The following is an 18,308-nucleotide window of genomic DNA, read 5'->3' on the forward strand; positions in this document are numbered from 1 at the left end:
TTATGTTGTACTGAGGAACTGAACCCAAGGCTTCATGCATACTAGGCAAGCACTCTACCACTAAGCAATATTCTAAGCCTGTTAATCTATATCTTATTGTGCTTAATTTATATATTAAACAATCATTGCTAACCACAGAAAAAAAATTATGTATAGTTGGCTCTCCTTATCTGTGGGTTTCACATCCATAGAATTCACTGACTACATACAAATATTGTATTATTTAATAAACAAGACTTATGCATCCACAAATTGTGACAACTACAGTGGATTCTGGAGCCAAACACTCTCAGACAACATGGATACTCATTGGGGGGACTTATATATGTCCTCTGATAATAAGGAGGTAGTTACTGTATCTTGAAAAACTGACAAGGAAGGAATTTAGCTTACTTTGTGAGAGCTTAAGAGAATGCTATACAATTACCTAACAATATCTGAGAACAGAAAAGATGGTTAGGAGTTCACATTTTAAAGGTAGATAGTACCACAAATTCAATGTGATACCTATCAATATCCCAAAAACATTCTTTAATGAAATAGAAGAAGCAATCCAAAAATTCTTATGGAACAATAGAAGACCTTGAATAGCAAAAAAAAAAAAAAAAAAAAAAAAAAAATCCTTAGCAGGAAGAACAGTGTTAGAGGAATATCAACACCAAACTTTAAACTCTATTATAAAGCTGTAGTTATAAAAACAGCTTGATACTGGCACAGGAACAGGTCTGAGGACCAATAGAATAGAATTGAAGACCCAGACATTATTCCACAGACCTAATCTTTGATAAGGGAGCCAAAATTATCAGATGGAAGAAAGAGCCTCCTCAACAAATGGTGCTGACAGAATTGGCTATATACATATAAAAACTAATGTTAGATCCATATATATCACCCTACACCAGAATCAAAACCTCAAGGTAAGAGCAGAGACCCTGAAAATATTACAAGAAGGATAGGGGATATGCTAGGGCTCCTCGGCACAGGTCAAAACTTTCTAAAGAAACACAACAAATCAAAGGCTAGATAAATGGGATTGCATTAAGTTACAGAGATTCTGCATGGCAAAGGACACAGCTAGCAAGATAAATAGAAAGCCCACAGATTGGGAGAAGATCTTCACTAGCTGTACAAGACAAGCCTTTGTCTGTTGCATACCTAGATCTCAAAAAGTTAAACTCCCAACAACAAATCCTGAAAGAAACCTCCACCCCACCCCATTAGTAAGTGGGCTAAAGAATTAAAAAGAGACTTCTCTGGAGAAAAAGAATGGCCAATAGACACATCAAGAAATGTTCAACATTTCTGGCCATTAAAGAAATACAAATCAAAACCAAACTGAGATTCCACCTCACCCCAGTTAGAAGGGTCATTATCAAGAAAACAATAAAAGATGCTAGCAGGGCTGTGGTGGGAATGTAAGCTGTTTCAACCACTCTGGAAAGCAGTATGGAGGTTCCTCAAATGACTAAACATCTCCTATGATCCAGCAATCCCACTCCTGGGCATTTATCCAAATGATCACAAGCAAGGCCACCCTAACGCTACTAACCCAACTCTGTTCATTGCAACATTATTTACCATAGCTAAGATATGGAACCAACCCAGATGCCCCTCAATAGATGAATGGGTCAAGAAAAAATGGTATACATATACACAATGGAATTCTATGCTTCCATCAGAAAGAATGACATCACTCCATTCATAGGGAAATGGAAAGACTTGGAACAGGTCATATTAAGTGAAATAAGCCAGACTCAAAGAAACATAGGCTCCATGGTCTCCCTCATTTGTAATAATTAAGTGTATGTCTAGGATAGTCCTAGCAGATGATCACAATAGCTCAATAGCTATGTACATATGACCATATAAAATGATGGTAATTAAAATGAACTCCAAGACATGGAAACAACATGTCTTTTTTTTTTTTTTTTTGGTTGTTGTCCTTGTTGTTATCAATGTACTGTATCAAGTTCTTTCTTTTTGTTTTATTTCATTTTTCTTTTTCCTTTGGTTTATCCTGGCAATCACTGTCTTTGATTCTGGTACCCTATGTCTTGTACATTTATCTGATTTCGGAAAGGAAAGGAGAACAAAATGGTGAATTGAGGACAAAGGATGACCCAATGCAAAAATGATACTCACAAGACACTATGTTGGATATGAACTTTACAACTTGAGGTGGGGGACAGTAATGGAGGAGGAAAGGGATAGTGGGAGAAAATTAAAGGAGTGGGTAACAATGTTGGACAAGAAATGTACTCATTACCATACTTATGTAACTATAACCCCTCTGTACAGCATTTTTATAATAAAATTTTTGAAAAAGCATACTTACATCTAAAAAGCCTGTGTACACCCGTACTGGTAAGTGAAATTTAGAAGCATTGGTAATAAGTAAAATGTTGTTATCTATGTGCATGGATGATGTGGATGGCATAAAAAACAGGGTAAAAATGTATCCTGATTCATTAGGAAGAATTAAGACTGGTTTGCTGAAGTTGTGAACCTAGGTAATGAGGGGGGAGAAAAAAAAGGGTCAGTATCATTTAGTTGTTAGAACAGTGAAATAAAAAACACGAGGATTCCTAGACATACTTTAAACATTGTTTTGGCCTCTTCTGGTAGCAACACATCATGAATGAGGATCGCAAAGCTGAAAGTGTTAGTAAGGTAAATTGGCCTCTCCACAGGATCAGCAGGACTGTCTCGGATGTGAAATAATGTTGCAGCATGATCAAATCCCAAATAACTATTTAGAGAAAACAAAAACAAAATAAATAATTTTTATTTCCACATGTTAATGTAAAACCTGTTCTTTTGTTGGAATAATTTATACTTAGCCTTAAGGATTATAATCATATTAGAACTATAGAATATTGTAACGTGACTATACAATTTAGAACAAGACATATCTTACAAAATACTGCAATGCAATAGTAAGAACTATTCTTCAATGAACTACATATAACAAATAATCAGGATCAACAATGACCCAAAATCTTATCATGTTTATCAATAAAAGTGCAACTAGCCTTGTAAAAATATATACCTACCAACTTGCATATCAATAAAATTCACTGGTTGAAGTATAATCAGAAAATGATTTACATGTTACTATCCACTTACAAGAATAACTCTAGACATGCTTATGAATTTATAAAGGAATACTGATATTTTTAACTCACAAAATACTTGAGTAGCAAGCCACAAAGACTTACATGTTACAAAAGAAGGATAGAAAGAAATGGTTCAAGTGCTTTATTATTTTCAAAAAAAGTATCAGATTCACTTTTGAATAAATAATTACAACAAAAGTCATACTACCACACTTACTTTTTTCTTCTAAGAAAGTAAAAAATAAACAAGATACAGGATTTTTTCTTTCAGCTACAGTTGTACTTTTCATCAAGAATCCTTTAAGTTTAGATGAACTTGGGTATGATTTTTCCTACTAGGTTACTTAGTAGGAAAATGGAATTCACTAATTAGCAAAAAATTTATAAAGCTTACTTGAAGAAGAAACTCACCCATCTAAGACTTCTGCTTGATACGGTATTTCAAGTTTAGAGTAAGTCTTTTCCTTTGCTTTAACAGTTATTTTCCCAGAAAACTGAGATGGCTTTTTTGCCCTCGAAGCTGAAAAAAAAAAATCTGTCTTTATTTATTTATTTATTTATTTGGGTGCCAGTCCTAAGGCTTGAACTCAGTGCTTGGGCCCAAGCTTATTTTGCTCAAGGCTTAGTGCTCTACTACTTGAACCACAGCTCTAATTCTGGCTTTTTTCTGTTAGTTTAGTGGAGATAAGAATCTTATAGACTTTTCTTTCCAGACTGCCTTGGAACTGTAATCCTCAGATCTTAGCTTCCTGAGTAGCTAAGATTATAGGTATGAGCCACCAATGGCTGGCTTCTTTTTCTTCTTGTTCTTCTTTTTTTTTTTTTTTTTTTTTTTTTTTTTCGTTTTTGCTGGTCATGGGGCTTGAACTCTGGGCCTGGGTATTGTCCCTCAGCTCTTCAGCTCAAGGCTAGTGCCCTACCACTTGAGCCACTGCGCCACTTCCAGTTTTCTGGTGATTTATTGGAGATAAGAATGTCAGACTTTTCTGCCCAGGTTGGCTTTGAACCGTGGTCCTCAGATCTCATCCTCCTGAGTAGCTAGGATTACAGGTGTGAGCCACCCAGCACTTTTTTTTTTAACTACTAGAAAATAAGTGACTTCTGTGGACTGAAAAAAAATCATTAAGAAAAATAGTACTAAGTTACTCTCTATAGCCACATGTGTTGAACAGCTTTACTTAACTCCAGTGTGGGTTTTTAACCTCAAAACTATGGACATTTTAGTCCAGTCTAATTCTTTGTTTTAGGGGCTATCTTGTGAACTGTAGTATGTGTAACAGCAACAAAGCCTCTATTTTCTAGGTCTTAATATCATTCCTCTGGCTAGGACAACCAAAAATGTCTCTAGACATTACTAAATGTCCCCCGAGAGGCAAAACTGCCCTTCCCTTGAGAACCACTGGTTGACAGTATAGCAATAAAAATAAAAAACAAAAAACAAAAAACATTGCTCATATAAGCAAAGATTTGCTACCTAAGACCAATAAAGTAGTGTGATGCATGCAGAGATCGAGGGTAATGAGCTCTGATTTCTCAGTTTAGCTACGCCTAAGAGCAGTGTGAATAAGAAATCAGATCATATCATCATACATTGCCTCACTGTGGAAGCAAACCTTTAGGTTTTCATAGTTTTGAATAATCCCACCTGGAATTATATAAACTGATTCAGTGGATCTAGCCAGGGTATCCATTTCCTTTCAAAGCAAATAAAGAACTTCTTCATTTTTATCCTCCTTTTAAGCACACTTGCATTTGTGAGAAGAATTTACATATGAGTTTAGCAAATGTGGGTAATCCATTTCAGGAAAATAAAGAACAAAGAAAGAGTATGGCACTTAGTATTTGATCATGGTAACTAGGTTTTTAAATTTCCCATTAAGCCTCTTATTTCTTTTTGCTTGCTAGCCATTTCTAGGTACTTTTAAGTTTTCATAATTTGTCTCAATATAAGGCTGATTAAAAGGGCCATAATTCAGACCTTTTACAGTAGCATGTCATGTTAAATTTTAGCACATGAACTGGTTAAACAAAATCTCAGAAAACCGGCTAAAAAAACAAGTGATTTTGTTTTTTGTTTTTTTGCCAGCCATGGGGCTTGAACTCAGGGCCTGGATGCTGTCCCCAAGACTCTTTGTACTCAAGGCTAGCCCTCTACTACTTGCCAAAGCACCACTTCTGGCTTTTTTCTGAGTAGTTTATTGGAGATAAGAGTCTCATGGACTTTCCTGCCCCAGCTGGCTTCGAACCACGATCCTCAGATCTCAGCCTCCTGAGTAGCTAGAATAATAGGGGTGAGCTACCAGCACCTTTTTTTTTTTTTTATGAGGAAGATACTTATTAGATAAAACATCATAGTTAACTTACATAAGGTATAATCTAAAGTAAAACACACTTTCTGATTTTCACAGCAATTTCAGAAGTATTTTTTGTTGGGCCCTGGAGTGGTAGTAGCTGAAGTGGAAAGTGGAGGTGTTTCCCTATGACATTAAAATCACTTTTAAGTTGGAGTGAGGTGGCTCACTACTAGAATTCTAGCTACTTGGAGATGGGGAGAAGGGGAGAAGAAGAAAAAGGATGAGAGATGAAATGAGAAGAAAGAAGAGGGATATATTTATTTAAGAAAATATATGTGGGTTCTGGTGAGATCAGATTTAGTGTGAGGAAGGGAGGAGAAGGGAGGAGGATTTACTTTAGATTCAGATCCAAAAAAACCCCCACATTAATGATTCCATATTTATCACAATGAAGATATTTGCTGCAGTACCAATAAGGAACTAAAGGGGAAGAGCCTGGCACTCTAAAGAATGGGAGAGTTATACTGTACAAGTGTGGCCAATGAATAGAACCCTGTTCCTTGGGTTTAAAATTCAAAAGGTGAGTCACCCTAAGTATTCTCAGGTTCAGGAATTACTTTTAGTCACTTTCTCTTCTGTATGTCCCTGCTGATGCTGACAATTATTTTCACAAATGTGGTCCTTTAGCAGCATAGAGTCTATTTACCACACATTTGGAAGTAACTATAGCTTCAACACCCCCTATAACACTAACTCTTGACATCTGCATTATTAAAGTGCACTGTCTATCTAATTTTGATTCCTTGGGAGTTCTTGCTGGTCCTAAGGCTAGCACAGCAATGATCAGTGTCACTGCTCCAGATCCCCTCTGGAACTCTCCAGGGATGAGGAGTAACACCACAGGGGTTCTATTATTCTCATTATACCACAGGGACTGAGCTGCAAAATGTGGGTTCTGAGCAGACATGGCTTTATGAAAAGCTGAAGTTTCAACTTCACAGCTTCTCACTTGCATGGATCCCTATGAGAAAGGCCCTATTCAGACTTTTAGTTCTCATTTAATATAATTTATACACAATTAAGCAGCTGCTAAGTCACTATTTAAAAATTCTGTGACAGCAAATTCAGTAAGTTTCCATGAAACTAGGCAAAACTGAATAAAAACTGGCTGTTAAAATTTGGATTAGCTGGACTCCAGATTACAGGATTACAGGCTTGCATCTGTAATCCAGCTACTTGGGATTGTGGTTCAAAGACAGCCAGGTAAAAAAGTTTGTGAAACTGTTATCTCCAATTAACTACCCAAAGAAGCTGGAAGTGCAGATATAGTTGGAGAGGTAGAGTGCTAGCTTAGAGCAAAAAAGCTCAGAGACAGAGCCCATGTTGAGTGCTGCCAGGATTGGCATATATACACACACACAAAATCTGGGCTAACATTTCAAATGACAGAATATACATATTTGAAATAATAGCTAAGAAGGAATTTCTGTCTTCCATATAAAAGTCAGTATATATAAAAAACATTACAATGCTACAGATACTTTTGCCAGCAAACATAAATATGCTTCTGAAATTTAAATACAATAGTTCTTAATTACAAAAATTAATACTTCATAGTTAAGGCAAATTAGAACATATTGCAAATTTATATATAGCCAATACACATACACATATATAATTTTGTAAACTGGCCTAACTAGATTACAAAAAATACCCCAACTCTAATGTATTTGTTAATGTTTATCTATTACTAATACTTTTTTCCCAACTTCTAACAGTGCTTTAGCTTTATGAAGTTAGTCTTTTCTTTCATGAGTCAATCAAGTAAGAGTTTATGATGGTTTATGGGGAAAAACATTAATGTGAAATCTGACTTAAAGAGTCTGGATTTATCTATTAATATGTTAACATAGCTGTTTTTTAGCTTATCAAAATAACATCAGTATATTAAAGAAAAATAAAGGTAAATACAGGCAGGCGCTGGTAGCTCATGGCTATAATCAGAAGGCTGATATCTGAGGACTGTGGTTCAAAATCAGCCTGGGAAGGAAGTCCATGGGACTCTTATTTTCAAATTAACCACCAAAAAAGCTCCAAGTAGAGCTGTGGCTCAAGTGGGAGAGCACTAGCCTTGAGCTAAAAAGCTCAGGGACTATGCCCAAGCCTGAGTTCAAGTCCCAGGACTGGCACACACACAAAAAAGCAAATACTTACCATCAAAACTAATGCTTGCAACCTTGGTGTATTTACTTTCAGAAGCTTTTAATGTAATTGGTTTAAAATGTACCGTTATAGCATCATTTTGTGGTGTAGGTCGAACACTCTACAAAGAAAAAAATAGCATTAATTTGGTGTAATTGATTAGGCATTTGTCTATACTATAAAGTATACTAGAAAAGAATAACAAAAATTAACTTTTATAATAGCTTTAAGTGAAATATGTGAAATGGGTAAAACTTCAAAGTCATTTCTTTATATCTTTATGAAATAAAATGATGGGTACAGGGAGAAAAAGTATGACAGATGAGAGAATAGAAGAACCTAAAGATAAACATATAATTGGGTTCAAGTTTTGTTGGCACTAGGGTTTGAGCTCAGGATCTCATGCTTACTAGGCAGGCACTCAATCACTTGAGCTACTCTGTCATCCTCTTTTTGAGTTGGTTATATTTGAGATAGAGTCTTGCTTTATGCTCTGCCTAGATTTTAAACTTCCTATTTTGCTTCCTCACATTACTGGGATGATGTGTGTGCACCTAGCATTGGTTAAGATGGAGCATGGCAACCTCATTTTTTTGTTTGTTTGCCTGAGCTGAACTGGCCTGATTTCTGCCTCCCAAACAGTTAGGATTACATGTCCCAGACACCATATTTGGCTTTAAAATATTTTTTAGAAGGTATTTATTTCCCAAATGAATGTGTAATTCATATAACACAGAAGGTGACATGAGGATAAATTAAGAAGTGGTCCCTCTTGAAGAAATTCATAGCACAAATATAATACCAGGCTGTCTAAAGGTGAAGGATGACATTCATCTAGGAGTGTCCCAGTGTGGACAGGGCTATTTTGCAAAATTTGTTCCTCGTGGCATAGTCTCTTCATCTCTAGGGCCTGACTGTGTGGGTGAGATATGCTGCTGTTAAGGACTAGGGCTACATTACTAGTTAGGGAACTGAGCAGTGAGGTACATTATAGAGATGTTTAACTTGAAAGAGGTTTGATTGCTTTACTCCATTCAAACAATGGAACTTCAAATCACAGAAAAAAATCCCACAAAAGGTCTTTATTTTTATAGCATACATAAAGGAATAATACATTCTAGGGTTGGGAATGTAACTCAGTGGTAGAGAGTTTGCCTAGCATGTGTGAAACCCTGAATTTGAACCCCAGCCCACAAAAATGAAAAACAAATATTTAAAAAATAGTTAGAGAGTAGGAAGGTGGCTCAGTGGTAGAGTGCCTGCCTTGCATGTATGAGGTCCTGGGTTCAATTCCTCAGCACCACATAAGCAGAAAAAGCTGAAAGTGGCACTGTGGCTCAAGTGGTAGAGTGCAAGCCTTAAGCTGAAGAGCTGAGGGACAGTGCCCAGGCCCAGAGTTCAGGCCCCACAACTGACCAAAAAAAAAAAAAAAGCTGGGTGCTGGTGGCTCACACCTATAATCCTAGCTACTCAGGAGGCTGAGATCTGAGGATCACAGTTCAAAGCCAGCCTGGGCAGAACAATCCGTGAGACTCTTATCTCCAATAAACCACTAGAAAACCTTAAGTGGCACTGTGGCTCAAGTGGTAGAGCATACACCTTGAGTTGAAGAGCTGAGGGACAGTGCCCAGGCCCAGAGTTCAAGCCTCACAACCGCCAAAAAAAAAAAAAAGGTTAATTTTTATTCTCATTAACAGCAAATTAAATTGGAAGGACTTCAAAGATGTTAATCTCTTTCCCTATTGTACAAATGAAGGGAACTTACACTATAGAGAATGGTGTTCCAAGGAGTGGAACTGGAAACCACATTTCCTGACTTTATCCAGGGTCCTTTTGTTTGATGTCCCACTGCACAAATATGAAATTGTGGTACTGCATATGAATCTTGTTAAAAAAACTTCCTTTATAATTTATTTTGAGTCTTAACCTTGGTCTCAACACTCTAAGGCATGTGTCAAATTTTAGAAGGTCCTTACAAACTTGATGTCAGTCTGTTATTCTTTGTAGAAAAGCACACTGTTCTGTTCTGTGAAACTTATCAGGCATGCTGATTAACAGGGACAGCAGTCAGGTCCAGCAATTTATCCTGGCTTCCTACCCATCCTTTGTGCAACAGAGAAATCTGCCCAACTAAGTATCAAAGGGCAGACCCCTAAAGGCACAATAAGCACCTGAGAAGAATGTGAAGAAAAGATCAGTCCCTTTTGCCTTATGTCTGTCATTGCAGTGAAAGGAGGTTAACTGTTACGGTAACTGTAAGTGCTGTCAAGGCAACTCCCTCAGCCTTGCTTTGGGGTTAGTCTTAAGTTGCTAGCAAGTCTTTACAAGCCTGCAATAAGTAAAAGACAGTCCTTGCTAATGCCTGTGTTGGAACTGTTAGTAGTCTAAGTAGCCGGCCTTGGACTCAGCATTTTCACTCTTTCATCTGCCTTTGTTTTTCTTCTTTGAGAATGTCCTCTTATAGGCTATTGAATTTCAGACAGGCTGGGAGTTGAATGATTTGCTCACAGCACTATCTTCACTTATCAATGTTTGCTGTTATTAGCAACCACTTAAATATTTTTTCCATTCTGAGGGGTATGTGTGTTTATTATTGACAACTAAAAATCTGTTTGAATTGTAACACTAAACTACAAAGGTAAGAAAGTCTCATTTGCTTTTATTATTCTATTATAACAAATTAATACTTTTTCCAAAGAGAAGGAAAAACAGTGTAGAATACCTATGAAAAGCCAGAACTAACAGAAGTATAAGGAGGAGTAAGCTGTCCACACTCAGGTTCATTTCTTGCACCTGTAAAAAACATGCTAGGGGACTAGGTAGATTTTTGATGATCCTATTTACAAAATTTTGTGATTCAATGATGATGATGTTTTTTGCTTGTCCTGGGCCTTGAACTCAGGGTCTGGGCACTGTCCTTAAGCCTCTTTGTACTCAAGGCTAGTGCTCTACCACTTGAGCTACAGAGCCATTTTTGGCTTTTTGTGAGCAGTTTATTGGATAAGAGTCTCATAGACATTTCCTACCTGAGCTGGCTTCGAACCACAAGCCTCAGATTTTAGCATCCTGCCTGAGTAGCTAGGTTTACAGGCATGAGACACCAGCGCCCAGCTAAATGTTAACCTTTTTTTTGGGGGGGAGGGGAGGTTGTTGTTGGGGCTTGAACTCAGGCCTGGGCACTGTCCTTAAGCTTTTTTCCTAAGGCTAGTGCTCTACTACTTTGAGCCAGGGCTCAAAGTATTTAAAAATATTAGTCACTTTTATCTTGAGATCATGATTTATCAGAGTTATTATAAAGATCTGAAGTTAGCCAAAAACCTTCACAAATACTGTCCCTGTTTCCTTCCTTGTTGTACTGAATATAAGGCAGCAACAATGGCACCCTGACCATATCCCAGTATGCTGAGGTATTGAAATGGCAGTTTATCAGTAACTACCATAGCACTTTTTGAGTGTTATCAGCCTGTACAAACCCAAGCAAAAAAATAACTAAGAAATGTTTTTGCTCAAATAGAAAGAACTTAGAATAGATGGTGAAAAAGATGTTTTTCTTATATGAAATATACTACTTCAAGATTTTCCATACCAGAGGATTTTACACTGAATGTTAGTATCTTAAAATATATTGCATTAGAAGCAAACAAATATTTAATTGATAATGTATGGTTTATATAAGTGGTCTGATTTACTTATTCAGTATCAATAGAGATAAACTTAAATCAGTTAACACACATTTTCTAAAGAAACAAAAACAAAGCAAAACAAAATACCTAAATAGTGGTTCATTCTGCTGGCTTAATATCTAAGATGTTACAAAACCATTACCTTGCAATAAATGTATTTATACAGGCAACCTGTCTTAGTATTAGTCACTTAACTATTGCTTACTCAAAGATAATAAAGAACTGGAGCTGGCCACAGCAGAACACACTAGCCTGCAATCCTAGCACTTGGAAAGCTGAGACAGGAAGATCACAAGTTCCAGACCAGTCTGGGCAAAACAGTGAGACCCTGTCTCAAAAAGAAAATCAAGAGCTGGGTGCTGGTGGCTCATGCTTGTAATCCTAGATAGATAGTCAGGAGGCTGAGATCTGAGAATCATGTTTTGGAACCAGCCTAGGCACACAAGTTCTCAAGATTCTTATCCTCCAAAAAAACCCCAGCAAAAAGCCAGAAGTAGAGGTATAGCTCAAGTGATAAGTGCTAGCCATGAGTGAAAAAGCTGAAAGACAGGGTGAACTTAAGTCCCAGTACAATGAAGAAGAAAAGATCAAAACAAAACAAGACAAAACAAGTGGAAAATTATGGCAAGATTCTCAGGAAAGGCAGCTTGCAACTATGTTCTAAATACAGTTTCAGCCTTTTCTCAGGATATTCAGACTCAACTAACACCCAGAGACTCTCAATTGGGAGTCAAGAATCCAAAAAAAAAATTAAAACTACTTACAAAACAAACATGGAAAATATCCTTTTAGTGTATAACAATTGTATTTTGTGCATAAATTAAAGCAGTTATAAAGATGAAATTGCCAGAAAATAAGTAAATTTTTTGATTCCTATTCATCTATTGGCAAGGAAACTTTATACACACTCTTTTTTTTTTTTTTGTCGGTTGTGGGGCTTGAACTCTGGGCCTGGGCGCTGTCCCTCAGCTCTTCAGCTCAAGGCGAGCGCTCTACCACTTGAGCTACAGCGCCACTTCCGGTTTTCTGGTGGTATATTGGAGATAGGAGTCTCATGGTCTCTCCTGCCCGGGCTGGCTTTGAACCTCGATCCTCAGATCTCAGCCTCCTGAGTAGCTAGGATTACAGGCGTGAGCCACCAGCGCCCAGCTATACACACTCTTTTTAAGATATCTCAGGCAAAGTAATTCTGTACAAATACAGTATTAATGTTCTATAAATGTTAGAATAACTATTCCCCTACAGCTCTGTCTTAGACAACTTCAGAATAGCTTGAAGATGGGTACCTGTCCATTACCAGGTTAGGTACTTATCTATCAGTAATCCTATATTGAGAAAGACAATAGTATTTAGAAAGAGACTAAATCCCCTGAAGGAGAATTTATAGGCTTTGGGTGTTAAATAAAATACATACATATGTAAGGACAAATGTAAATATATAGACTTACAGCTCTATATTTTAATAGAAATATTGGCTATAAAAATAATATGTTCTTCAAGACTTGATTGCTAAGTACCAATATATTTCCTCTCTCTTGTTCCTTTCCCTCCTTTATACCTTTTGCTGAGGACTGAACCCAGAACCACACACATACATACATTCTACCTCTCAAGACTTAATCTTTAACTTTTAAATATACCGTCTTATAACTTTGGAGTTTTAAAAAAAATTTATTGTTGAGTATGTCACTTTTTTAAGCTTCTCTATTTAGAGAGCTAGGACCAATGCAAACAAAGCAGACTCAGTGTCGCCATATAGAGAGCTAGGATATATGCGCCTCCTAGAGTTGTATTTAACAAGGCAATGCATGTAATGAAACTAGCATTAGTGCTTGACCTATGATAAGGGCAAGAAGATTCACTTATAGTGTATCTTAAAACTGCAATTGAAAAAAAAATGAAGATAGGCCCATTTAATTCCATTTCATAAATAAACTGAATATTGCATGGTTTTTCTTTTGTATGTGTGTGTCTTTTTTTTTTTGGTCAGCCCTGGGGCTATCCCTGAGCTTCTTTTGCTCAAGGCCAGTGCTCTACCACTTGAGCCACAGTATCACTTCTGGACTTTTCTGTTTATGTGGTACTTAGGAAATGAACCCAGGGCTTCATACATGCTATGCAAGCACTCTTCCACTAAACCACATTCCCAGCTCATTTTTTTTTTTCCATTCACACTCTTAACTGTCAGTTTCATTTTTCTATAAAATGTTTTCTGGAAAAGAAATTTCCTTCAGTCCATATACTATACTAAAAGACCAGTTTGCTTGACAATTTTCCATCAAATCCCTATACCACATTAGAAAACTTGGCTAGAGGGAAGAAATGGTATATAGCATCTCTCAAGATCTGACTTGAACCACATCCTATCCTCAAGGAAGGTCACTGTGCATTACAATAGGCTAACTGAATGACTGTCTCTTGTTTCAGTCCCTACAGTTTATATACTCTCCTCTCTCTGCTCTCTACTCTTCCAGGCTGACAGTAAAATATGGGTTAGGCTATAGATGGACAAAAGTGCTCAAGCCCACATGATGGATAATTTTTTAGTCTTCTGACTTTAGATTCAAGCAGCAGTACAAGTTGTAACAACAATGTTCTGATTTTCTTTTCCATTATTCCCTATGAATGTGTCTTGGGGCACTTATCAAGGACAGAGGCTATGGGCCAAAGTAAATTTCAGATGCCTTTTATCTGTTGGCTGAAACCACCTAATAGTACAAGCCCCACTTCCATTATTAGGTACAGCTATCATGTGCTCTGTGTATGAAGGAAGAGAGAAGACTAGTTTATAATATACCTGCCAGTTAGAAATTATGTCTACAACAGAACTCTACCATTACCTATCATATTTCTTTGTCTCATTATTATTATTTGCTGCCAATTCATTTCCCTATTTTTACTAACCCATACATTAAGTCTGTTTTTTGATGCTAGTCCTGGGGCTTGGACTCAAGGGCCTGGATACTGTCTGAGTTTTTTTGCTCAAGGCTAGTGCTCTACAACTTGAACTATAGCTCCACTTCTGGAGTTTTGGTGGTTAATTGGATAAGAGTCTTACAGAGTTTCCTGCCCGGGCTGGCTAACATTCAAATCTCAGCCTCCTGAGTAGTGAGGATTACAGGCTTGAGCCACCTCAGCAAAACCCATACCTTAAGTCTAATAACTTTATGGAATCCTTATAACCATCCCATTGTGAAAGCAGAACTTTGATTTATTATAATCTGTAGGCCTCTTATGTAATTCTTTATTGATATCCTTAAGAGCACTGGTTAAAACCTGGCTTAGAGATGTTCATACACTTTCCTCTCATTCTTACACTTCAGGCAGTGAGAGGTAGACTAGGTTTCTCGCATCATACTTAGACTTAAGAGTCTCTAGGCTATCAGTAAGCCCTTTAGAGCAAGGGCTTAATTATTTCTAATTCTGTTCTGAGGTTTTTTTCCTTTTCATTTTAGAAAGAAAGAGAGAAAGAACAAATAAAAACTTACTGTTATTGGTACATCTTTTGTTCCTGAATTTAATAAATGAAGATTTAAAACTTTTGGTAGGTCTGTTAAAATGAAGGAAAAGGAATATTTCTTAAAAAGCTGTGATTTATGGCAAGTTAGAATTGTTTTCATTAGATAGCAAACTGAAGCTTCTCTAGAATATGAAATAACAATCACATTAATAAAAGAAACATTAGGAAGAAATCATTTTGTCCATAAGGAAATAGTGCACTAGAAGAATTGCTCCCTCTTAAAACAATGACCAAAATAACACAGAATAATAATTCATATTTAAACAAATGTTCAACATAACCAATGGGTGAGGAATGCAATACACTAGGATACTACTTTCTGCTTCAGTCTCCACTTAGGAGATTCAAGTTATCACCTGACCTCATTTTCCCATCTGTGAAGCAATGAAACCCATTTGAAAACAGATGAAGGTTTGTACAAGTTGTGTGTATACACACACATAAATAATATCTGTATATATAATATATACATACATACACACATATGTATCCGTACATGCATACACATATAGTACACACATACATAATATGGAGAACATAAATGTGTATATATATGCATAGGTATGTATGTGTGTGTGTCTTTATAATATGGATCCCAGATCCATATTATATATTTATAATGTGATCCCAGATCACAGAATTCACTGAGTAATAACTTCCAAAGCTGAATACAGAATACAGTACAGCCAGGAGCACTGAGTCCCATGCAGGAAAATAGATGCAATATTAAAGACTTATAAAGCAGTTTGTTTTCTTTACCTTGTGTTCGTAGTGTACCAAAATCTAACATTTCGGTTGAGGAATAAATTCCAGGAGCTTAAAAAAAAGAAAAGCCAACAATTATCTTTTACTTTGCCAGAATAAAATGTACTGAAAACAAAACAAACTTGAAATTTCTTCAGTTTTTCCACTAACCTGTTGTGACTTCAACCTCAACAGGAAGAATGATGAATTCTGTGCTGTCTGATGCATTGGTCTTTATTCTGATGAAGGCTGTATGATTATCTGCTTCTCTGGAGGAAAAACTGGCTCTCATCACTCCTTTAGTTTCATAAGGAGGGATTTCCTGCCAAGTGAACAAACCATGTTTTGTTAATAATGTTGCAAAATTACCTTGTTTGCTGAATGAGATAACATGGACTGAAAGTTCTTTATCATTTTATACTAAGAAATAATAATTCCTAATTAAACACATATGTTTCACATATGGAGAAGGTTATAATATGAAGAAAATTTCCTAAGAAAATTAGTAATTTTTTTGGCACAAAAATCAGCACATATTTTTAGTCCTGTAGTGAAAACATTCACATAGAAAACATTCACTAGAAGGAAGACATACTGAAAAAGTTTGGGGGATACATAATTCTTTTTTTTTTTTTTTAAATCATCTGGCTTGCTATGAACCACTGGAATTTTTCTCTGCATGTCTTTTAGCATATTTTTAAGACACATTTGTGTTCTAGAACTTACTGGTCATCATTTACCTTTACTTCCCTAATGTTTTAGACTCAAAGTAGAATATAAATGATTGGATCCCTCCGGGGGACCTACAGATATGGTCTCTAGGGACTCTACAAACTCTTAGAAGCTGACTTGCTCTCTGGGATTTTCTCATAGATGCACAATGAAAAAGGATGAGAATAAAATCGAGGCCTGCTGATTTTCTTTCTTATTCTAGGCTTATAGAAATAAGGATTACTAGATTTTTTTTTTTGGGTAGCCCTGGAAGTATTATAGGACTATGCTAATCTCTGTTACAGTTCATAAGTTTTTAACTACTTATAAATCTGAATTGTCTTGTGTTTATTAGATGTTAATTATTTCACAAAGTAAATTCTTAGTGTTTCTGCCTGTAATTATGATACAAATGTAACAAATTGTATTTAAACTTTTATATTTTTTTTTTACTAAAAGGCTTTACAAACGATTTCAAGGTAAGTATTTTTTCGAAATGTTATAAATGGGCTCTCCATTACATACTTCTTACTAGTGCATTTCTGTTCAGGAACTAACCAAATCTCTGACAGACATCTTTGTCTCTAAATGTTCAAGTAAACATCTCAAAAACATCACCTCCACACTGGTTGAGACTTGTCAGAAGACAGAATCAAGAGGCTGTGTGTAACAGACAAATTGATAATCATAATGGGTAAGCTCAAAGGATCAAAGTCAGTGTGTTTTCAACTACAGAAGAGCAGTGATTTGAGTGGCATTTGTATAAAAACTGCATTTACCGCTTGGATTAAAGTATAGCAGTTAAAAAATTTTAAATCCTCTTTTATAAGGTTCTTGTATATTCTTTAACTTGGTTATATATCTGATATATTTTCTAAGATAATTATCTTAAGCATTCATACAAATTGTTAAATATTCACTAATATTGAAGGTAAATGCAGATTACTTAAGAATTTAAAACAAGTAGGTTAGTAGCAAATGCTACTAACAACAGTGAGTCTGAATTTTAAAATTCTCTACCTTTTCCTGGAATTGGTGGCTCTTGCCTATAAACCCAGCTACTCAGGAGGCTGATATCTGAGGATTGTGGTTTGCAGCTAGCCAGGGGGAAAGAAAGTCCCTGACCCTTAGCTCCAACTAACCACCAAAAAGATAAAAGTGGAGGCTCAAGTGGTAGAGTGCTAGCCTTGAGTAAACAAAGCTCAGGGACAGTGCTCATAAACTGAGGATCCCCTTCCCCTGCCTATGTACAATTCTCTACCTTCAAAATATGAGCCTTTCACACAGTGTAAATCACATGGTAATGATCAGATTCAGAAACAACTTTTCTAAGAAAACAGTTGAAATGACTTCTTTAACCTACAGCAGGCTAAAGCTCTTGCCAATTTTGTTTGTTCCTATTTACAACTTGTATCTTCCCCTTACTTTTTTACCCAATTTTCAAATATATTTGATATACATTTAGCACTAAGATATTAATTAAGGAGAAATTATCCACAGTTTTTCAGATGATAATAAGTTAAGTAGTTTCTGGGGTACTTAAGAAAAATGTTTGGCTCTTCTTAGCACAGACAACAGAAATCTGTTCCACTCACCCACAGTTTTCTGGTACCTCCTTGCTGACCTGTTGGGAGCTCGAGGTGAAGGTCTCCTCCACTGGAGTACATTTCTACAACCTAGGATCAAGAGCACATGATAGTCATATTCAAAATCTTCTTTTTAATGAATGTGACTTGCTGTTAAGAGAGGTGAGTCTGGTATCCTTACTGATGCACAATAAAATACCCTTAAAGTTATAAATGTGGGATAAGTATCATGTCATATCACTTTTGAGCATAAGGTGTTTTTTTTGTTTGCTTTTAGTTGGTCATTGAGATTGAATTCAGGGCCTGGGTGCTGTTCCTGAGCTCAAGGATAGTGCTCTACACTTTGAGCTACAGTGTCACTTTCTGTTTTCTATTGGTTAATTGGAGATAAGAGTCTCATAGACTTTGCTAGCTTTGAACTGTCCTTAGATCTCAGTCTCCTGAGTAGCTAG

General features: G+C 36.4%; 1 protein-coding gene across 1 annotated transcript in view; it reads right to left on the reverse strand.

Annotated features, from left to right (window-relative positions):
• Tmem131 (transmembrane protein 131) overlaps window positions 1-18,308 on the reverse strand; it is a 192,035-nt gene that overhangs the window by 57,553 nt on the left and 116,174 nt on the right. Inside the window, exons 8-15 of the mRNA XM_069988476.1 lie at window positions 17,866-17,946; window positions 15,731-15,881; window positions 15,575-15,631; window positions 14,784-14,845; window positions 7,625-7,733; window positions 3,528-3,636; window positions 2,596-2,749; window positions 2,336-2,506 (exon numbers count right to left, since the gene is read on the reverse strand). Of these exons, the coding sequence (XP_069844577.1) occupies window positions 2,336-2,506; window positions 2,596-2,749; window positions 3,528-3,636; window positions 7,625-7,733; window positions 14,784-14,845; window positions 15,575-15,631; window positions 15,731-15,881; window positions 17,866-17,946 (894 nt within the window). The remainder of the gene's footprint in view (window positions 1-2,335; window positions 2,507-2,595; window positions 2,750-3,527; window positions 3,637-7,624; window positions 7,734-14,783; window positions 14,846-15,574; window positions 15,632-15,730; window positions 15,882-17,865; window positions 17,947-18,308) is intronic.

The sequence above is a fragment of the Dipodomys merriami genome, unplaced genomic scaffold, assembly GCF_024711535.1.
Source record: "Dipodomys merriami isolate MVZ:Mamm:240054 unplaced genomic scaffold, mDipMer1.0.p SCAF_36, whole genome shotgun sequence".
Taxonomy (NCBI): domain Eukaryota; kingdom Metazoa; phylum Chordata; class Mammalia; order Rodentia; family Heteromyidae; genus Dipodomys; species Dipodomys merriami.